This window comes from Sciurus carolinensis, chromosome 11 (assembly GCF_902686445.1).
Source record: "Sciurus carolinensis chromosome 11, mSciCar1.2, whole genome shotgun sequence".
Taxonomy (NCBI): Eukaryota; Metazoa; Chordata; class Mammalia; order Rodentia; family Sciuridae; genus Sciurus; species Sciurus carolinensis.
The window spans coordinates 12,286,147-12,309,460 of NC_062223.1; the positions used below are offsets into that span (position 1 = coordinate 12,286,147).

The window sequence follows — 23,314 nt, forward strand, 5'->3', positions numbered from 1 at the left end:
GTTCCTCAGGGGCGGGGTCGCCGCGGCAGCCTAGCCAATGGAAGGGCGGAGTCGCGCTTGCGTTAGAGGGGGCGTGTCTCGGGTCGCCGGGCTAGGAAAGGCGTGGCGTAGCCCTTCGTCACGGGGGCGGGGTTACGTGTAGGTGACGTGGCGGCTCCTAGTCTTTGGTCGGGTTTCGGCGGCTCCGGCGCCCCGGGAGGAGGCGGTGACGGCCGAAGAGGTTGTGTCGGTGGCGGCGGCAGGCGGTAGAGAGGAGGTAGGACCCGCTCTAAGAGGGACTGGCCGCTGTGTCAGCTCCGGGGCAGCGGTCTCTCGGGGACGGCGACGGGCGGGGGGAAGGGAACCAGGGGCGAGCGGGCAAGTCCTGCCGGCCGGGCTCTGGTGAGCGAATACCTCGCCGTCCAACCAGGAAAGCCCTGTGGAGAACGACGTCGGCATTAGCTAATCAGTGTTTGCAGCCTTCCAGAAGGCGGAACTTTGGAGGGGGCGGGACTTCCTGTTTCAAATAAACACCTAGAGGTTTCCCCCTCCGCCCACCGAAGTGTGTCGGCTCTCGGGGGTCCTTCGCCGTTTCTCCCTGAGAAGTTGAAGGAAATCGCGAATACTAGAGGGCCCTGTTAGCGCCTGGGACAGTTGCACAGGCCAGGCTGGAGCCTCAGTGCCACAGGACCGGGCTCTGGCTCTATCTCGGCTTCAGGACCCCGGCCCGCGCTCTGGCCGCCGGAGCCAAGTTGGAAGAAGAGCCCGAGAGGGGTTCGCCTTGGGCCAGGAGGAAGCGGGCCCTTTCCCACAGCGGGCCGGTCTCAGGATCCGCGGGTGGCCTTGGGAACGAAAGACTGCCAAGTGCAGGAAGGGCCGCAGGATTTGCTGGTTGAGGGGGGAGTTGTGGGGAAGGAGGCTGCTTGGGGAATGACACTCTCCCCTTCATGACAGTCCGAGGTTATGCGACTCAATGATCCCGCGGAAACGCTACGGGTCTAAGAACACGGATCAGGGTGTCTACCTGGGTCTCTCAAAGACACAGGTCCTGTCCCCTGCAACTGCTGGCAGCAGCAGCAGCGACATCGCCCCTCTGCCCCCACCAGTGGTCCTGGTCCCTCCCCCTCCCGACACCATGTCTTGCCGGGATCGGACCCAGGAGTTCCTGTCTGCCTGCAAGTCGCTGCAGAGCCGTCAGGTAAGGACCTGGAGGGGAAGGGCTGGTATGAGCTCTACTAAATCTGGGTAGGGCTGTACTGCAGCACTGTTCAGTGAAATAATTTGGGGGGGAAACCTGATGGAGAGCTGACAGGTTGGATGGGGTTCATAAGATCTGCTAAGCCACAAAAAGTAGACTTGTTGATGGGAGGCAACGACTTGGTCTTTTTTTTTTGGGGGGGGGGGGGTTAAGGAATTCCCTAGAGAGTATGATTGTTATTCTGGAAAGAATACCTCAGGGATTGAGGTGACCAAGGTAATTGGATAAAGAACAAGTTCTGGAAAAGAGCTTTTACTTGAGAGATATGCACCTTGGATTCTAGTTCCAGTATAGTTCTATCACAAGTTTGCTCTGCCACCATGGGGAACCTAGTTAATCTAGGTGGGCCTCAGTTTTTCTATGTGTATAGTAGAGAGTGGGGAAAGGAAAAAAGTCTTCTAGATCAGTAATTTTTATTAAAATTACTTTGGAGGGTTTTGTTTTATTTTGTTGGTGGTACTGGTGATTGAGCTCAGGGCTTGTCTATGCCAGGAACTCACTCTTCCTAGTCCTTTTTATTTTTTAAAAAAATTTTCTTAGATGTCAAGAGATGTTTATTTTATTCACTTATTTATATGTAGTGCTGAGAATCAAACTCAGTGCTTCACACGTGCTAGGCAAGTGCTTTACCACTGAACCACAACCCCAGCCCTTAAATTTTATTTTGACCAGGGTCTTAATCTTAAGTTTTGGAGGCTGGCCTGCCTCAGCCTCTGGAGTAAATAGGATTATAGTAATGGAGAATACCTTGTCCAGCCAGAGTTCTTTTTTTTAAATTGGATTCTTTTGTTTCAGTAAAGACTTTGTGAATCCAAGGGAGACCTGAGAAACTTATTTAAAATTTTTGGTACTGGGGATTGAAACCACAGGTGCTTTACTACTGAGCTACATCCCCAGCCCTTTTTGTATTTTATTTTGAGACAGGGTCTTGCTAAGTTACATACGGCCTCAGTAAATTGCTGAGGCTGGCCTAGAAATTGTGATCTTCTTGCCTCAGCCTCCTGAATTGCTGGAATTAGAGATATGACCCACTGTGCCCAGCTTGAATAACTGTATTTTAAATACTTCTCGACTCTTGTTAACAACTGTTCTCTAAGAATTTTGTGATCTCCAAGAACTTTCCAGTTTTCCTCATTGATTCCCTGATTCCAGGGATGGGATGGCAATACTAGCTACCATTTATTTAATGCTTACAATGTATTAGATAGTTGGCTGTAGTACTTTACAGCCCTTATATTGTCTAATCTTAATAGCAATAGGAGGTAGTTAGATTGTCTTCATTTTGTAGAAGAGGAAATAGAGATTCAAAATAAGTAATTTGCCCTAAATCTTTTAGTTCCTGAGTGGTGAACCCAGGTCTTACTTGTCTTCTTCTTGGCTACATTACCACTGATAAATCTGGATTATCTGATGGTAGATGTCCCCAGTACCAGAGAGAGTTTATTGGACATGTGAACAGTGAAGGCTGCAAATAGGTAGGGAGGAGCTAAGTTGTCGCCTCTTGGCATTGCTTTTCAGAATGGAATCCAGACAAATAAGCCGGCTCTGCGTGCTGCCCGACAGCGCAGTGAATTTACCCTCATGGCCAAGTGAGTTGAGATAAGTTTTGTGGTGGGGTGACATAATGTCCAAGGAGAAGTAGGATTACAGACTTTGTGACTTGGCCATGAGGGCTGGGATTGGTTGTGTTGGAACTAATGTGGAAATAGCCCATTTCCTGCCTTTTCCACAGTGTTCTCACTAGTGATTGTTTACAGGCGCATTGGGAAAGACCTCAGCAACACATTTGCCAAGCTGGAGAAGCTGACAATCTGTGAGTGTCATGGGGTCTTTCAGAGGTGGGCTGTGAACCAAAGAAGGTGCTCCTTGAGCTTTGTCTTTTTTGTGTTTATGTGTGTGTGATGCTGGGGACTGACCCAGTGTCTTGCATATACTCTACCAATAAGCTAACCCCCAGCCTTTAACCTGTTGTAATTTCCTGTTTGTCTCTCCAGTGGCAAAGCGCAAGTCCCTTTTTGATGATAAAGCAGTGGAAATTGAGGAGCTAACATATATCATCAAACAGGTGAGCTGCTAGTGATCAGAACAGCCAGCATTCTAATCAGATCACTTCTTTCATTTTCCATTGACTCACAGGCCCAGAGCAAGTTTCTAGAGCCAACTCTAAACATCTTGTTCCTTCATTGAGTCAGTAGACACTGATTATCTATCAAGTACTGTTCTGGGTTCTGGTGACACAAACATGAAGCAAGGTTCTTACTTTCAAGGACTTACTGTGTAAAAGAGAGATCCAGCTCCATAGGTCTGTACTTATAGTGAGTAGGAATGAATGATAAAGAAAAGGTCTTACAAAAAGATGATTGATAAGAGTTTGGGGATACTGGGAAAGATTGATAGACAAGAGGGTAAACTCTGAGCAGAATTCAAGGCTTATGTAGAGATAGTGGGAGGACATTCCAGGAAGATGAAGCTATGTAGATATGTGGCTTATAAAAGGAAAAGTTTGGGCTGGAGGCATAGCTCAGTGGTAGAGAGCTTGCCTAGCGTGTGTGAGACTTGGAGTTCCATCCCAAATACTATAAAAACAAACAAACAATGATGGTGAGTTCAAGTTTACTCAGATGTCACCTGCTCAGGGAGGCCTACCCCAATCCTGGTGTGGCTTTTTTTTTTTCCCTTGGTACTTGGGATTGAACCCAGGATTGCTTAACTACTGAGCCACATCCCCACCTCTCCTCCCCACCTTTTTTTTTTTTTCTTTCCAATTTTGAGACAGGGGCTTGCTATGTTGCTGAGGCTGGCTTTGAACTCTTGATCCTCCTACCTCAGCAGTCACTGGGATTATAGGCATGTGCCATCACACTCAGCAGTCATGGTGTGTAATACTCCATCAACCCAAACTCTTGTTCTTACTCTGCTCTATTTTCTTTTTTCATGGTATTTGAATTTCTAAAATTCTTTATAATTAGCTTATTTTTACTTACTGTTTATTCCCTCCTACCTCCTCCTCCTCCTCCTCCTCCTCCTCCACTCCCCACCCCCCAATAAAAAGAAAGAGAAAAGATACATGAACACCACAAGACCAGGGATTTTTTTCCCATCTTGTTCACAGATGTAGTCTAAGGGCATATAAGTGTCCATAAGTGTCACCTCGTAGGCACTGATCATTGATCGATTGCTTAAGTGATTGGCAGGAGGCTGGAAAGGTAGTTTCGTGTCTGGTTATGAAGAGCAGTGTGGGCTCTGCTATGGGCTGTGGAATCATCTAGAATGTTGTGGACTACATATGGAGTCTGACTTGGAATATGGACAGGGCAGAGACTAGGAAAGAGACTGCTTTGATTGTCCTGTATAAGATGATGATGGTGCAGAGACCAAAGGGCAGACCTATTCAAGAGATACCAACCTGGTATAAAAAAGAGAGTTCCACTAACTGTTGTCATGTTATTGCTTAGGCATTAAGAAGCAGCCCACTGGGTTCTGAAGGGCTTGAGTTCAAATGGTCTGCCACTTAGGTTGTGACCTGGGTACCTCCTAACTTCTCTGAGCTTTAGTTCTCTTATCTGTAAGGAGGGGATGATAATGATACCTACCTCACAGGGCTCTTACCAGGATTCATTTGTTTCCCTCAATCACTAACATTAATGAGTGACTTTTTCAGAGCTATGACTACTGTACATGGGGTGATTCTTATAAGCTGGCCTGACTAAAGAAGTGACTTTTGAGGAAAAGAAATGTGGGAGCACATTCCAGAACGTGGGAAGGCATTCTGTAAAGTGGAAACAGCAAAGGGAAAAGGTCCAAAGTGTGGGTGACCTTGAGGTACAAAGGGGGCCAGTATGACTACACCCCAGCAGGTAGAGAGACTAGGCAGGGTGAGGTCAAAGAGTTGGCAGGGGTCAGACCAGAAAGCCTGTGCAGTCCAGCTAAGGAGTTGGGTTGTATTCTAAATTTAGTGGTAAGAGCCTGGGAAATTTTGTTTTTGTTTGTTTGTGTGTGTGTGTGTGTGTGTGGCTTGCTAGACAAGTGCTTTAGCACTGAGCTATACCACCAGCCCTTGGTTTTTAGTTTAGAAGATCACTGGCTGCTGTACAGGGAGTATATTATAGGAAGGTTAAACTAGAAAAAGGACTCTCATTTAGGAGGCTCTTGGAGATTTTTTAGAAAGGAAAGGAAGACAGTTTAGACTAGGATGGCCACAGTAGAAAAGGAGAAATGTGGACAGAGTGTATGTTGGAACTACGCATTTATTTTTATTTTAAAACAGGGTGTCACCAAGGTGCTGAGGCTGCCCTTGAACTTGCGATTCTCCTGCCTCAACTTCCCAAGTTTTTGGGATTCTGGGCGTGCACCACTGTCGTTGGCATTGTTTGGGTTCTTTGTGAGTTCCTGATAGGCTCCCTGTGGATTTAAGGGAAGAGATGAATTAAGAATGGCTTTTGGGTTTTTGGTTTGAGCATCTGATGAATGGTGGTGTCATTTACCAAAAATGGAAAAGAATGAAGGGGAGAATAGCTTTTGAGGGTCAGTTAAAACCTGTTAAGTAAAAGAATTTTCTTTATTAAATTTAAGGACAGAGATAAAATTGTAACATTCTCAGCACGTTACATGGCACACTGTAAACAAATACAAAGCACTTCTGGAGTTTTGAGTTTTGGTCTGCTTTTGGCTCTGGGCATCAAACCTAGGGCCTCACACGTGCTAAGCACTCTACCACTGAGCTACATACACTCCCAACTCAGGCGTTTAGTTTAAGACAGTGCTAAGTACACAGTAAGCATTCAGTAGTTTACAGTTGTATAGTAGCAAATAGCTGGGCTAAGGAGATGTTAGTATGTGATTTAGGCACATTTTGCTTGTGTCCTATGTGGGAAGGTGCCTTTTCTAAGCTGGAACCCTAAGGGAGGAGATTTTGTCAGGAAGAAAACTACACAGTCCTCCTGCCTCAGCTTCCTAAGTAGCTATGTATCACAGATTCTGCTCTCTTGCTTTTTTTTTTTTTTTTTTTTTTTTTTTTTGGCAGTACTGAGGATTGAACCCAGGGCATCAGTGAACCACTGAGCTACATCCCCAGCCCTCTTTCTTTCTTATCTGAGCTTGTTACTTGTTACATGGATTCTGGTGTCCACCCAAGACCTCCTATAACATCCAGGAGAAAAATTCAGAACTTTTCTTTCTAGTCATGTGTTACTATGCCTAGCTCTAGCCTATTTATTTATTTATTTATTTACTTACTTACTTACTTACTTACTTACTTATTTTGGTACCAGAGATTAAACCCAGGAATGCTTAACCACTGAGCCACATCCCCAGCCCTTTTTTCATTTAAAATTTTTTAAATATATTTTTTTGTAGTTGTAGATCAACAGGATGCCTTTATTTTATTTATTTATTTTTATGTGGTGCTGAGGATTGAACCCAGTGCCTCACATGTTAGGCCATTGCTCTGTCACTGAGCTATACCCCCAGCCCCAAAAGTCACCATTTTTAAAATTTTTGAGACAAGGTCTCACTAAGTTGCTGAGGCTGCCTTTGAACTCACGATCCTCCTGCCTCAGCCTCCTGAGCTGCTGGGGTCACAGGCATGGGCCACCACACCTGGCACTCTATCTAGCCTGTTTCTTATACTTACTACTTACTCTTGAGCACCTCCTCTCCTTACCCTTTCTTCATGGGACTGGAACCCAGGTGGTGGCACATGCCTGGGAAGTACTCTGCCACTGAGCTACTACATCCCTAGGTCTCCTTTTCTCACCCTGGCTCAGGCTATGCTGGGACAAACTTTCTCAGTCACCTGCTGGCTGCCGCCTCCATTCTTTGTCTCACTTAGTCCTTGGCAGATTCGTTTGAGGAGCAGATGACACTGACGTAGAAAGCATGGCTCTGCTACTAACTCACTGTGTGTGACCCTGGACAAGTCGCAGTTTTCCTCTTGCCATAATATTAGGAATTCTTGGTGTAAAGATCATTTTGCTGATGGCTCTGGGAAACCTTGGGGCCTTTGACTCCTTCCTTTTCCTGAGTACTGTGTAGGTGCTTTGTTGATCAGCATGCTCTGGGCCCATGGTTTGTCCTGTGAAAGTGGACAGGGTGGAGCAGGACATTAAGTGGAGGGGTAAATGAGAATCAGTCACCTACAAATGGATGAGGCCCTACTTTGCCTTTTTCTGGCTCTTCTCTGCAGGTACTGAGACAGAGCAAACACAAGAGCTTGGAAAATCCTAGCAAGCCCTTCTGATCTGACTGTCTGGGACACTCACTCCTGCTAGTAACTTTCATCCTGCCTTCCCTGCCAGACATGGCCATGGATAGAGACGCTGGCTGAGGACTCCTTGGTTAATACTCGGTTTTTCTATGGGCTCTTTTACCAGGACATCAATAGCCTCAACAAACAAATCGCTCAGCTTCAGGATTTTGTGAAGGCCAAGGGCAGCCAGAGTGGCCGGCACCTGCAGACCCATTCCAACACCATTGTGGTCTCCTTGCAGGTGGGACCTTGGGGATGGAGGGAGGATGGGAGGGAGAAAAGTGGTATCTTCTTTGCTTGACCCTTTCTCCTTTTCTTCTAGTCAAAACTGGCTTCCATGTCCAATGACTTCAAATCAGTTTTAGAAGTGAGGACAGAGGTGAGAGGAATCTGTAAGAAGAGTAGAAATGTGGGAGTAAGGGCTCAAGAGAAAATGGAAAAGGGACAAGTTCCACAGGGTTATGGGGCCAACAAAAGGGATCTCTTTAATATGCCCACTTGCCAGAAGCCTCAGAACCTTTGTATTTTTCCCCCAACCCCAGAACCTGAAGCAGCAAAGGAGTCGGCGGGAACAGTTCTCCCGGGCACCTGTGTCAGCCCTGCCCCTTGCCCCCAACCACCTGGGTAAGTCACAGGCTATATGGGAAGCCCTGGTGGCTACTCTTGGTTACTGTGGCTGTGATGGCATCCTCTAGAGACAGTGTTGGATAGGAAAATGGAGGGGCCAGGAAGTTGGTAGGCATTTCTCAGATGTCAGACCTGGTTATGGGGATTCATTATTCACAATTAGTCTCCCACATTCTGTTGGAATTCAGTTCTGTTGTGAATTCAATCAAGTTGAGATTGAATTAGAGTATCTAAATGTTTTGTGCACTTATTCACATTCTCTCATTTAATTGTCACAGCCACCCTTTGAAAAAGCAACTACTATTATTATCCCCATTTTACAGGTGAGGAAACTGAGGCTCAGAGAGGTTAAATGACCTGTCCAGGGTCACAAGGCTAGTAAGTGCCAGAGCTGGGATTCAAATCCAGAGCATGTGGGCTTTGAACCTGCCTTTAACTGTTAAGATGTGCCATGTCCTCTTTCCTCCCCAGGGGGTGGTCCTGTAGTTTTGGGGGCAGAGTCTCATGCCTCCAGGGATGTGGCCATTGACATGATGGACTCCCGGACCAGCCAGCAGCTACAGCTCATTGATGAGCAGGTACTTAGGCTCTGAATTGGGGAGGATGACCTCTTCTGTTTTCCTCTGTGGACCCCAAGAGAGTGGAGTGTGCTATGGGCAGAATGGCAAACTGGGAAAATCCTAAAGACCCTTACCTTGAAGTAGCTCACACTGCTCATTTGCTCTCTCCCTCCTCTAAAGGATTCCTATATCCAGAGTCGGGCAGATACCATGCAGAACATAGAGTCTACAATTGTTGAGCTGGGCTCCATCTTTCAGCAGTTGGCACACATGGTTAAGGAACAGGAGGAAACCATTCAGAGGTGAGGCACTGGCTTATCCCACATAGAGGAGCCTTCTTTTCCCTATTGATTGGCATCTCAGAGTACCCAGAGATAGCTTAATGTCCTTTGGAAAAGCAGAGTGGATTCTGCCAACCCATAAGGCCCAGTTCACCTGCTTCCAACCACTCATCAAGTTCCATGTCAGGTACCAGTCTAGGTGCTGGCACCCAGTGAGGAATCACTGTACAGCGAAGTTTCTTGCATGAAGCTCTCTTTGTTGTGTGTATATGGAATTTGATAGCGTGGGTATGGAAAGTTGTTAAAAAGAGCTTAAAAGTAAGCAATTTCAAGTACTGTGGTAATAAGGGCTATACAGAGACTTAAAGTAGGTTGATGTCTTAAGAATAAAGTGACAGAACTGGGCATGTTGACATACACCTATAATCCCAGTGACTTGGGAGGCCAAGGCAAGAGTATCTCGAGTTCAAAACCAGCCTCACCAACTTAGTGAGGCCCTAAGTAGCTTAGTGAGACCCTGTCTCAAAATTTAAAAAAAAAAAAAAAAAAGAAGAAGAAAAAGAAAGAAGGAATGATAGAAAAGTGACTGTGAGTATAGGTGATGCTCACTGTTAATCCCAGCTACTCTGGAGACTGAGGCAGAAGGAAGATCCCTTGGGCCCAAGAGTTTGAGGCCAGGCTGGGTAACATAGTGAGACCCTACCACAAAGAAATTAGTAAAATAAAATAAAAAAGAAGGCCACCGAGTAGGTACATCAGATTGGGTGGCAGGGAAGACCCCTCTGAAGAAGGTAGGATATTTGTTTCAGTTAGTTTTTCATTGCTGCAACCAAAAGACCTGACAAAAACAACTTTAGAGGAGAAAAAGTTTATTTGGATTTCATGGTTTCAGAGGTCATATTCCATAGATAACTTACTCCATTCCTTAGGACCTGAGGTGAGGCAGAACATTCAGGCAGAAGTGTATGGAGAGGAAAGCATTTGAGAACATGGCATCAGGAAGCAAAGAGACAGAGTGACACAGATTCCCTCCCCACAGACAAAATATATACCCAAAAGGCACACTGGCCCCTATGACCCTCCTCTTCCAGCACACCCTACCCACTCTACACTTACCACCCAGTTAATCCCTATCAGTGGATTGATGTACTGATTAGGTTAAGGCTCTCATAACTGAATCATTTCACCTCTAAGCCTTCTTGCATTGTCTTACACATGAGCTTTTGGGGGGCACCTAAAATCTAACCATAACATTGTGCCCTTGGCTCCCAAAAGTTCATGCCTCACATGCGAAATACGTTTAGTCCATTTTTAAGAGTACCCGTGGTGTCAATAGGACTTGGTGTCCAGGATTTCCCAAAAGTACAAGTCCAAAGTCTTCTCTAAGACTCACGGCAACTCAGTGTGAGCCCCTGTAAAAATCAAAAGCAAGTTTGACATGGTGGCACACGCTTATAATCCCATTAACTTGGGAGGCTGAGGTAGGATCACAAATTGGAGGCCAGCCTCAGCAACTTAGCAAGGCCCTGTCACAAAATAACAAATAAAAAGGGCTGAGATGTGGCTCAGTGGTAAAGTACCTCTGGGTTCAATTCCAGGACTAAAAAAAAAAAAATCAAAAGCAAGTTATATATATCCAATATAAAGGCACAGAGTAAGCATTTCCATTCCAAAAGGGAGAAGTAGGGACAAATACAAAGAAGGGATGGGACCAAAGAAAGATCAAAATCCAGTTGGGCAAACAAGTCCTATAGTTCCATGTCCAACATCTGGGACAAGCATCTCTCCAGTGGACTTGTGTAGCTCTGCCCCTGTGGCTTTGCTGGTTGCAGCCTACACCTCTCTCTTGGCTTGTTGCTGATGGATTCCTGCAGCTTTCTTAGGCAGACGTTCCATGGTACTGGCATTTCATAATCTAAATCTAAATCTTAATCTAAATCACTGCAGCTTTGTTTTTCTTCTCACTTGTTCACGCATAGCCCTCTCACTTGTTCACAGAAAGCCCGCAGATTCTGACCTTGGTGCACTTGCCTGGCCTCTCAGGTCTTTGAAATCTTGGTGAAAGCCTCCATGACCACCTCATTCCAGCATGGACAGCTGAGCTTGGTGAAACAATTTTGTAGACCACCGCCCCCACCCCCATGCAGGCAGGGTAACCCACTGTTCTCAAAGGAAATTTTCCTTTTCCTTCCTGGAGTATGAGATGGGTGTTATTTTGCCAATTCCTGAGATCCCCTTAAGCCATCATTCTTATCATCTCTGGGCAAAGCCTTTGGTGTTTAGTGACTATAATGGCTTTAAAAACAACACATTCCAGGCACAGTGACTCATGCTTGTAATCCCAGCAGTTTAGGAGGCTAAGGCAGGAGAATAACAAATTCAAATCCAGCTTCAGAAATTTAGCAAGGTCCTAAGCAACTTAGCAAGACTATCTAAAAAAATAAAATAAAATAAATAAAAAAATAAAAATACATAGAAAGGGCTTGGAAGGACTCAGTGGTTAATCATCCTGGGTTCAATCCAAAACAAACAAACAAAAAAGTTCCACATATTCCTTGGCCCCAGTTTTTTGGACAAATTGCAAATTTTCCCAGTCTTTCTGCTTTGCTTTCTATTCCTAATTATCACAATAAACTTGGTTAAAAGCTGCCAACAATGCCTATGCCACCAGCTGAATGCTGTGCTGCCTAGAAATTTTTTCTACCAGATTACTTAGTCCATCACCATTAAATTCAGTGTCACAGCAAGTCTCAGGACATGGGCAAAATGTAAACAGCACATGAATGACCTCAAGTCAATTACCAGTAGAATTCTCCATTTCCTCAAACCTCATGAATCCTGTCATTACTGTCTGCAATCCTGTTGGCATTCTGGTTTTCTGAGCTCTCACTCAGAAATTACCCTTAGTGGGTAATTCCACTTACAACATTCTAAAGCTTTTCAGCTTTCATTACTAGACGTTCCAAATTTTCCTCCCACAAATTCCAAAAAGCTCCAAAAGCTTCTGAACCACATGGTCCGGGTACTCACAGCAGCAAACCTACTCCTGGTACAAATTACTGTTTTAGTCAGCTTTTTCATTGCTGCAACCAAAAGACTTGACAAAAACAATTTTAGAGGAGAAAAGTTTATTTGGGTTTCTTAATTTCAGAGATCTTTAATTCTATAGATAGCCTACTCCATTCCTTAGGGCCTGAGGTGAGGGAGAACATCAGGACAGAAGTGTATGGCAAAGGAAAGCAGCTGGAAACATGGCACCAGGAAACAGAGAGAGATGTGGGGGGAGAGATTGATTCCCTCACCACAGATGTATATAACCAGTGAAACACCTCCAGCCACACCCCACCTGCCCTACAGTTACCACCCAGTTAATCTTGATCAGGACTGATGTACTGTTTAGGTTAAGGCTCATAACTGGATCATTTCACCTTTAAGCCTTCTTGCATTGTCTCTTACATAAGCTTTTGGGGGACACCTAAAATCTAACCATAACAATATTACTGCCTGGTATACTTATAATCCCAGCAACTTGGGAGGTAAGACAGGAGGATCTCAAGTTCAAGACCACTCTCAGCAATTTAGCGAGGCCCTAAGCAACTTGGGGAAACGGTCTCTAAAAAATAAAAGGGGTTGGGGAGGGGCTGGAGTTGTGTCTCAGTGGTAGAGTGCTTGCCTGGCATGTGTGAGACCCTGGGTTCCATACTCGGCACCACATATAAATAAATAAAAATAAAAGATCCATTGACAAACACTTGGCCACTGAGCTACACCCCAGCCATGTCTCATAAGAGAATTAGCAGGGCATGGTGATGCTTGCCTGTAATCCCAGTGGCTTGGGAGGCTGAGGCAGGAGAATTGCAAGTTTGAAGCTAGCCTCAGCAACTTAGTGAGACCCTAAGCAACTTAGTGAGACCCTGTCTCAATAAAATAAAAGATGAAAAGGGCTAGGATGTGACTCAGTGGTAGAGTGCCCCTGGGTCCAATCCCCAATACCAAAAAAAAAAAAGAAAGAAAGAAAAAGAAAAAAGAAAAGATTAATCTTTTGGTCCCATTGTGCAGATCTAGGGCAGAACAGAAGCAGGGAGATCATTGCAGGGGCCTTTTCAGTAATGTAGGCAGGAGGTGATGGTGGCAGAGACCATGATAGCTATGGAGATGGTGAGTAGTTATTTATATATGTATTTTAAGGTTACTTGAGCTTAACTAAGAGTATTAAAGAAGTGGAAATGGGCAGGGTGGCACTTACCTATTAATCCTAGCAGCTGGGTAGGCTGAGGCAGGAGGTTCACAAGTTTGAGGCTATCCTCCTGGGCAAATAGAAAGGGTTAGGGAAATAGTTCAGTGGCAGAGAACTCCTGGGTTAATTCTCCACTTAAAAAAAAAAAAGAAAGAAAAAAAAGAAAGCGTGAAGTGGAGGGTAGAGTTTATGATAATTCAGATATTGGATGTGAGCAAGCAAGATTATTCATGACCTTTCCTTAAAATAGAGCTGGTTACCTTGGATAGAATAAATGTGCACGGAAAATAAGCTCTATGTTCAACACCTCCAGCAATAGGTTAGACATTTAAGTGGAGATATTCAACAGGTAGGTGGCTGTGTGGAGAGCCAGAAATAATGTGGGCAGAATTGGATTTTTTTTCTCTCCTCAGTACAGGCTATTGAACCCAGGGGTACTCTCTCACTTTTTATTTTAAGACAGGGTTTTGGTAAGTGGCCTGGAACTTGCAAATCTTCTACCTCAGCCTCCCAAGTAGCTGAAATCATAGGTTTGCATCACAGAATTGGACTTTGAAACAGAATAAGGAGTATATATAAAGAGGAAAAATCAAGCACTGAGTTCTTGGGCCATTTTTTTATTCAAGTCTTAGTCCTGGGAGGACACTAAAAATGAGACCAGCTGGGAGGGAGGAATAAAAAATATGGTGTCCTAGGAGGCAAGAGAAGAAAATGAGTAAAGGAAAGAGTGTTAGTTGGGACAAATGTTGCTGACAGGCCAGCCAGATGGAAGCTGAGAATTTTAATCTGAGTGTTTTAGTTCACTGACTTGGTGTTTTTTTTTTGTTTTTTGTTTTTTTTGACACTGAGGATTGAACCCAGGGGCACTTTGCCACTGAGCCATATCCCCAGCCCTATTTGTTTATTTATTTATTGATTTTTGTGTGTGGTGCTGGGCCTTGTGCCCGCAAGGCAAGCACTACCAACTAAGCCATATTCCCAATCCCTTTTTTATTTTTTATTTTGAGACAGGATGTCACTAAGTTGCTGAGACTGGCTTTGAACTTGGGATCTTTCCGCCCCAGGCTTCCAAATCCCACTGGCATTATAGGTGTGAGCCACCAGGCCAGGTTAATAAACATTTAATGTAATTTTTTATAAGGTTGGATTTAGGTCCGCCATTCTTCCCTGTTTTCAATTTTTCCCTTGTTTTTCCTTTTCTGTCTTTTCGAACTGATTAAAATATTTGCTTTTGAATTCCATTTAAATTAATCTTTTGGTATTATAATTATTTATTATTGACTTTTTTAAGGGGTTGCTCTAGGGATTATAATATGCATAATTAGCTTTTCATAGTTATTTTGTATAAAATGAGAGAACTTTGCCACCTTTTCCTCTTATCTTCAAGCTGTGTATTATCATATTTGTTATATTTACATAACTTTATATAAATCCCACAGTACAATATTATAATTTTTGTTTTAAAGTTAAGTGTATTTAAAGAAAGTAAGAGGGGAAGCTATTCTCTTTACTGTTGCCAGTGTTCTTTCTTCTTTCCTAAATGTCCAGGTCACCCTTGGCATCACTTCCCTTTAACATGAAACATGAAAGAAGCACTTCCCTTAGCGCTTTTGTGGCAGTACAGATCTGCTGATGACAGATTCTTTCAGTTTTAATTTATCTGAAAATGTATTTACTTTAACTTTTTTTTTAATGGTTCTTGGGGTTGAACCCAGAACTTGTGGGTACTCTTGGTATTTTTGGCTTTTAGCAGTTGACTGTGATATATCTAGATGTGGTTTCCTTTGCATTTATTCTGTTTTTGTTTTTTTGGGGGGGGGTTCACTGAGATTCTTACATTTGTAAATTTATGTCTTTCACCAAATTTTAGAAGTATTAGTCCATTACATTTTTCTACCTCTTTCTGTTGTCTTCATCTGAGAATACATATGTATATATACATATTCCTCTACCTGTTTTATATATATATATGTCTATGTATGTATATATGTATATTCCTTTCCAGTGTCCTCTTCAGTCTGCTGTTAAGCCTATCTTGTGAATTTTTAAATTTCAGATAATCATATTTTTCAGTTTTTAAATTGCCATGTGGTTCTTCCGTGTGTGTGGTGGTGGTGGTGGTGGTGGTGGTGGTGGTGGTGGTAGGGGTAGGGTTTGTACCCAGAGCCTCTTGCTAGGCAAACACTTTATCATTGAGCTATAACCCAGCCCTCTATAGCTTCTGTTCATATGCTGAGATTTACTATGTTTCAGTCATTACAAGCGTTTTTCTCCAGTTAAAATAGCTGCTTTAAGATCCTTGTCTGCGGGCTGGGGAGATAGTTCAGCTGGTAGAGCGCTTGCCTCACAAACATAAGACCCTGAGTTTGATCCCCAGTACTGCAAAAAAAAAAAAGATCCTTGTCTGCTAATTTCTAATATCTGGTTTCCTAGGTTTTGTCATGTTCTTTGCCTCCTCTTGAGTTTAGGTCAGATCACACTTTCTTATTTCACTGTGTGTTTACTAATTTGCGATTATACTTTGTCATGATTGATAAGCGATAGAGTTGCTGTTTCTCTAAAAAATGCTGACTTCTTTTTGTTTGTTTGTTTGTTTGTTTGTGGTACTGAGGATTGAACCCGGGGCTTCATACATGTTAGTCAAGTACTCTACCACTGAGGTATATCCAGAGCCCTGAGAATGTTGACTTTTGTTTTAGCAGGCAGTTAACTTGACTGAACTAGGGTAGTTGATGTTTACATTTTGTATGATATTTCTAGCTGTTATTTGTGGAATGGTTGGCCAATAGGACCTACCTAGCCATTACTGGAATCAGCAGAACCTTGAAGAATAAGAAGTAGTCGTTGGATTCAGCTGCATGGATATTGGTGACTTTGATTCAGGTTCAGTGGAGGGAGGGGAGCAATATCCTGAATGAGCTAGGCTTGGTGACACACACCTGTAATCCCAGTAATTAAAAGTCTGAGGCAGGAAGATCACAAGTTCAAAGCCATTCTCAGCAATTTAGCAAGACCCTGTCTCAAAATATAAAGGGCCAGGGATGTAGTTCAGAGGTTCTAGTACCTAGATTCAGAAGTTGTTAACATTTGGCTGTTTTAGCTTTATCTTTTATTTTTCTGAACCATTTCAGAGAGGCTGAAGATGTCATGATACTTTATCTCTAGGTACTTTTATAAGCTTCTCCTGAGAATAAGGTAATTCTCCAAAAACCATAGCCTGTTAACCACATCCATGAACATTAACAATTTCCTAAATTTTTTTTTTTTTTTTTTTTTTTTTTTTTTTTTTTTTTGCGGTACTGGGGATCGAACTCAGGGCCTTGTGCTTGCAAGGCAAGCACTCTACCAACTGAGCTATCTCCCCAGCCCTTAATATTTTTTAATATCCAAGCAGTGTTCAGATTTTTCCATTTGTCCCTAAGCTGGTTTTTGTTTGTCTTTTTTTTTTTTTTTCCCCTTGAAAGAAATGTTTATTTATTGGTGGGAAATAAGACAATTTTATTGAATAATATTCTGGAAAATTCTGGAAGATTTTACTCCCCAGCTCTGTTACTGATTATACCAAGATGCTGTTAGGGTGATGGATTCCCCGTGCTTATTTCTAAAGGGGGCATATCACAGAGCTTTAGGGATCCTGAGATATAAATGAGATTAGTGTCTAAACCTCTCAGCTTGCAGGAACATGGTTGCTCCCTGAGTCCATTGCAGGATAGGCTGTACTTTCTGGCTGGCTCCAGACTTGGACTGCTGAGGCCATGGCAGACATGTGAAAGCTAGCAAGAAAAAGGCCTTTCCTCTGCAGCTGGGTCCTGTTTTCCCCTCATGGGACCCTGAGAGCAGATGCTTCTCACAAGGCTGACTCAAGAGGGAAGGAGATGCTCTTTTGGAAAATGCCTCCTAGTACCAGGCTTAGAGCAGCCGTCATCAAGGATACCTCAACCCTTTCTCCACTGACAGCTGAATCTACATTTCCCTGTGTGCAGGGCAGTTAACACTTGCTGTCCTAGAGCAATTATTTTTATTTTCAAAAGCATCCCAGTTTGGGTGAAAAATTATGACTGTCATACTCTACTGACAAGGCCCTACATGCTGATATGTTTCTAGTCTACTACTGTCTTGATCGCCAAAACAAAGCATACCCCAAACTCCAGCAGGGTTAAGTAAATTGAGAATGGGTGGCATAGGGCTCGTCGCATTCTGATGTGGTATGACAGACCCTTGACTGGCGGCAGCCCAGGAACTTGGGCAAGCCAGGAAAGCCAGGTGACTTCTCTGGAACATAGCCTGACCAAGTTCAAGTTAGCAAGTGAGAGGGTCATAGAGCAGCCTGACCCTCACCTAGTCTCTGAGAGCAGAATATCTGCATGTTCTTCCTCCAGTGCTCTGCTCAAAAAATTTTTAATAGCTTTTATTTATTGATTGATTTGCAGTACTGGGAATTGAGCCCATTGGAGCTCTACCATTGATCTACATCCCTAGCCCTTGCTTTTTATTTTGAGACAGGGTCTCACTAAGTTGCCTAGGCTGGCCCTGAACTTGTGATCCTCCTGTCTCAGCCTCCAAAGTAGCTGAGATTACAGGTATGCACCACTGAACCCAGTTATAATAGCTTTTACAAAAACAAATTCAAGCCAGGCATGATGGCTTGTGATCCCAGAAGCTTGGGAGACTGAGGCACGAGTATCCATGTTCAAAGCCAGCCTCAGCAACTTGGCAAGGCCCTAAGCAACTCAGCAAGACTCTGTCTCTACAAAAAAGGTCTGGGAATGTGGTTCAGTGGTTAAGTGCCCCTGGGTTCAGTCCCTAGTACTGCTCCCCGCCAAAAAAAAAAAAAAAAAATCCAAGGGGACAGGGAAGACCAAAGTAGTCTCAGGGGAACCTCCACCTACTATATAACCTGCCTTTTTCTCATCTACTCTCAGCAACTCTTACAGTCAAATCCTAGACTTATAAATTGGATCCCACTTATAAATTGGATTCTTCTCTGATCTCAAGAACATCATTTTGTTTTGTTTAATGATAATGGAGATTGAACCATTACCGGTTGCTCTTCCACTGAGCTACACCCCCAGACTTTTTTACTTTTTATTTGAGACAGGGTCTCACTACATTGCCTAGGTGGCCTTGGACTTGCTCTCCTTCTGTCTCAGCCTTCCTGAGTAGCTGGAATTACAGGCAGGCACCACTGTGCCTGGCTTGAGCCCTTTTTTTTTTTTTAATTGTTAGCATGCAGTGTTGGGTTGAGCACTTTCTTGAGAAGCGGCTAATTTAATCTGAAATTCAGTGTGTAGATTCCTGGGCTTCAATTTATATTCTGTGTAAGATCTGAGAATTTTTTCATTTTTGAGAAACTCAAAACAGGTGGTCATTTTTTGAACATGATTACCTGATCTAATGTTACTCAATCATTTTCTTTTTTCTTTCTATTTTGTAAATAAAGATATTCAAACTACAGAAAAGTTGGGAGGATAACTTAAGGAAGACCTTATTCCCTTCACCTACAGCCACCAGTTGTAAATATTTTATCACATGTGCTTCCTTTCCCCAGTGAATGCTTTGAAAGTGGGGCAAACATGAAAGTTCATCCCTAAATACTTCAGCATGCCCCTTGCTAAGGGTAAAGCTGTTCTAAACAGCTGCATTACATCAGCATAACAAAGAAAATTAACAGTAATTCTCCAACACTAACCATACCTTGCCCATATATGGGTTTCCCCAACTAGATTTTTTTTTTTAAGTTTTAATTTATTTCCCTACACATCAGAACCCAGACAAGATTCACACCTGTTTGATTCTTATGTCTATAGTCTACCTTTTGTATTTTTTTTTTTGTAACATCAACATATTTTGGGTTTCCTCATAATCCGATTAAGGCCAAATAATTTTGGTGTGATGATCACATTAGTGGATGCTTGATGAGGTCGTCCCTTTCTTGGTGATGTAGTTTTGTCACATGTTTATAGTGGTGACCATCAGACAGAGTGCCTGTGGAGTGATGCTTTGAATTGCTGTGAATGTCTGGCCACTACCACACAGTGATCCTCGCTTGAATCATTTGTTAGATTGAGATAATGGTGATTTTCTAACATTCCTTCTACATTTATTATTTTACTTTATTCTGTAAAGGAACTTTCTCTTTCTTTAAGTTACCACTATGGAATTGTGGGTTTTTTGTTTTTTATTCAATGTATTATAATCCATTAGCATCACTTTTTTTTTTCTTTCTGATACTGGGAATTGAATTCAGAAGTGCTCTACCAATTAGCTGTATCCCCAGCTCTTTATGTGTTTGAGAAAGGGTTCTTGCTAAGCTCAAACTTGTGATCCTCCTGCTTTAGCCTCCTGAGTAGCTGGGATTACAAACCTTTACCACCACTCCTGGTTTAGTGTCATCATTCTTTATGATGATCAGGTTTCCTAAATCTGGCTGTATGGAGCCCCTTCAGGTTCACTTCTGTGTCCTCTTAACATGATTCTATTACTCTTAATTATTTAGTGGTGCTGGGAATGGAGCCTAGGGCTTTGTGTGGTAGGCAAGCACCTTACCACTGACCCATACCTTGAGTCCAACTCCATTACTTTTAATCAGAAAATTTTGGGAAAACAGACTCAGAAAACTAAAATCTCAGCTCTCCTAATCATAGTCAAGTAATTTTTTTTTTTTTTTTTTTTTTTTTTTTTTTGTACTGGGTATTGAACCCAGGGGCACTTAACCACTGATGAGCTACTTCCCCTGGCCCTTTTTTTTAATATTTTATTTAGAGATAGTCTCATTGAGTTGCTTAGAGCCTCTCTAAGTTGCTGAGGCTGGCTTTGAACCTGCTATCCTCCCGCCTCAGCCTCCCAAGCCACTGGGATCATAGGCTTGCGCTACTGCACCCAACTGTCAAGTAATCTTTCTAGTCTTTGGGCTGTCTTCTCAGGTTCAATCTTTTTTTTTTTTTCCACCATCCCATATTCTAGTCCCTTTATATCAGTTTCATCATCTCTTCTTTTCATACAAACTGCAGCTTCATGTTGCTTTTTTCCCCCTTGCAGATTGAACACAGGGATGCTCCATATCCACTCCTTTTAATTTTTTTATTTTGAGACAGGATCTCACCACATTGCCCAGTCTGGCTTGGCATTTGTCATCCTTCTGCCTCAGCCTCAGGAGTCACTGGGATTATAGTAATATACCACTGCACCTGTCTCACTTTACTTCTGCTTGATTCCTTAACTCTGTGTTTTTTCTTTCTTTTCATAGGTATTCTTTTGTCCTCTTCTACTTGCAGACTTTCCCCCTTTTTGATTTCCCTGGTCATTTCCTTTTTGTGCCACTTTTTTCTGTCTCGTTCATTTCCAATTTCTAATTCCCATACTATTTCCTCTGAGTATCCATTGATTCCTAACTTTTTCATCACCAGACTTTCCTTCCATTAATTTTCATTCATGAATTCTTGACTACACTCTTATACGCCAGATTGCTTTTTTGAGGGGTGGGGAGGAGAACTAAGGATTGAACCCAGGAATGCTATACCAAAACTATATCCCCAGTCTTTTTTATTTTGTGAAAGGGTCTTACTAAATTGTAGACAGTGAACTTGAACTTGAGATCCTCAACATACTCGAGTTCCTAGGATCATAGGTGTGTGCCATCACACCCATCTCAGATTATTTGTTTGTTTTTGGTATCAGGGATTGAACCCAGGAGCACTTAACCACTGAGCCATATCCCCAGCCCTTTTTATGTTTTATTTTGAGATAGGCCCTAACTAAGTTGCTGAGGCTGACCTCAAACTTGCAGTCCTCCTGCCTCAGCCTCCCACTGGGATTGCAGGCATGAGTCACTGCGCCTGGCTCAGATTACATTTATAAAACTTATCTTTCTTTATTAAGCACAGCCATTCATAATTGCCAAGATGAGCTTCATTTGATATGAGGTAACAAATATATCCACACTGAGAAATGTAATTATATCCTGAAGCTAGAATACCTGACACCTTAGCCTCTCCAACATAAAAGTGGAACCACAATTCAGACATCTGTACTTTAGACACAGATCAGTTCAGTCCTTATGACTGCCTTCCCAAAACATTGGACTTGAAACCATCTTTTCCTCTTACTTTCCAACTGGATTGCCAGGCCCCACCTGATCCATACTTACAGGTCACAAAAGTGTTTGTTCTCAGGGACTTCCTTTGCAAAGGTCAGTTTTTTCTGTCATGCATCACTGAATGACAGGGAATATATTATTTGAAATTTGTCTTTAGGCAATGTCAGCATTGTGTGAACATCATAGAGCATACTTCAATGAAAATAGCTATGATATTGCTAAACAATATAATCTTATAGGACCACTGTGATATATGCAGCCCACTGTAAACTGAAACATTGCGATGTGGTGCCTAATTATATTTTGTTTTTAGGATTGCATATGCAGGTTGGCTGCCAAGTATTTTGTTTTGCTCAATAATTTCTCAAGCAATTGTTCTTCCTCTGAGGACTTCTGTATTCTCTGGAGAGAATGTTCTAGTCTACAACTTTTCTCATCTTCTGACCTCCCATCTATATCATTTAAGTTTTTCCTCTTCCTGACTCAGGATGAAGATATCCTGAGTATACAGGTCTGTGAACTTCTTCCCCTTATTACCAATAAAGTACAGGCATGGTGGTGCACGCTGTAATCACATCGACTTGAGAGGCTGAAGCAGGAGGATCACAAATTTGAGGCCAGCCTGAGCAACTTAGCAAGACCCTGTCTCAAAATAGAAAGGGCTGGGGAATGCAGCTCAATGGTAGAGCACACATAGGATCAATATCCAGTACTATGAAAATAAAAAACAAAAACAAAAAACATTACATGTGTATTATATAAAAATTAATACAGATTAGCAAAAATAATAACTAACTTTTGCGGGGCTTATGTGGGTTGGGGACTTCATATTAACTTGGTGAAGACTGACAGCCTGAGAGGAGATAGGGTTTGTGTCTTTTATTTGCAAATAAGGAAAATGTTACTTAAGGTTAAATGATTTAGAGAAGTAAACTAATATGTGGCAGAGCTGGTTTTGAAACTTGAACCAAATTTTATATTGCCCTACAAGAGCCTTTTCTGTAAACAAATATATAGACACATTTTTCATTTCTACATATTGTGACCATCTTTTCCATGTCAATAAATAAGACTTCAACAGCATCTCTTTAATCCAGTGTCCTGTTTCCTTCTCTCCCGGCCCTGTTCCTAGGATCGACGAGAACGTGCTAGGAGCCCAGCTGGATGTTGAGGCCGCCCACTCAGAGATCCTCAAGTACTTCCAGTCGGTCACCTCCAACCGGTGGCTTATGGTTAAAATCTTCCTCATCCTCATTGTCTTCTTCATCATCTTCGTGGTCTTCCTGGCCTGAACCCTCTCCACTCTGAGGCACTCCATGGGGGTTTGGGACCCTCCTAGAAGGGCATGTGGCCAGTGCCTGCCACTGAGCCTGTGCAGGGTGCTTGGGAGAAAGGCCCTGTTTCCCTGGAACTGCTAAGAATGGCCACTGACCCTGATCCCCCACCCCTTGCCTCTGGCCACCCCATACTCCCCTTACTACCGTCAGACCCATGGAACATACGTGGTTCTGAATTTGGACTCTGCTGTGAAGTGGCTGGAAGGGAGCAGAGGCCATCTGGGGGCTGGTGGAGGAGGAGGTTGTCTCCACCAGATTTTTAGAACTGTCCCCAGTCTCTCCCAAAGAAAACTTTGGCAGCAAGGGAAGATAATGCCCCTTTCTTCCTTACTGGGAGTGAGGAGAGGAAGCAAAACTGTCCCAGGGACCAACTTCCCATCTGGGTTAGAACTTGACCTCCTTCCTCTCTTCACCATGTGAGGCAGGGGCCCTTGAGCCCTTCAGCTGCCTGCACAACCCCTGACTTTGGCTGCTGGTGACTCTTGATCTGCCAAATGCGCTACAGCCCGTTTCCTCTAAATTACAGCAAGACTGTCAGCCTCACTAGCCATGTTGTCATTTCTGGGTGGGAGCGTCGAAGGGCCTCTGCATGTAGAGTGAGCCCGCTGCCCAGAACCAGACTGAAAGGTTTGGGCGAGTGCTCTGAGGGGCCCCACTGCCAACCCAGGCAGCTTTGGAGCTTTGTACACTACA

At 43.3% G+C, this 23,314-nt stretch overlaps 1 protein-coding gene across 2 annotated transcripts; it reads left to right on the plus strand.

The window, feature by feature from the left end:
- Nucleotides 1-113: 113 nt before the first annotated feature.
- Nucleotides 114-23,167, plus strand: Stx5 (syntaxin 5). Of its 2 annotated transcripts, XM_047516423.1 has the most exons (11): nt 114-256; nt 934-1,177; nt 2,756-2,826; nt 2,995-3,050; nt 3,232-3,302; nt 7,609-7,725; nt 7,807-7,863; nt 8,027-8,108; nt 8,583-8,689; nt 8,852-8,973; nt 22,417-23,167. In XM_047516423.1, exons 2-11 carry the CDS (start codon nt 953-955, stop codon nt 22,574-22,576), a joined length of 1,068 nt encoding a protein of 355 aa, XP_047372379.1. In that variant the 5' UTR covers nt 114-256; nt 934-952; the 3' UTR covers nt 22,577-23,167. The 2 variants fall into 2 exon arrangements, with proteins under 2 accessions (XP_047372379.1, XP_047372380.1); XM_047516424.1 differs by lacking the exon at nt 114-256 and having other exon boundaries at nt 484-1,177.
- Nucleotides 23,168-23,314: the final 147 nt, after the last annotated feature.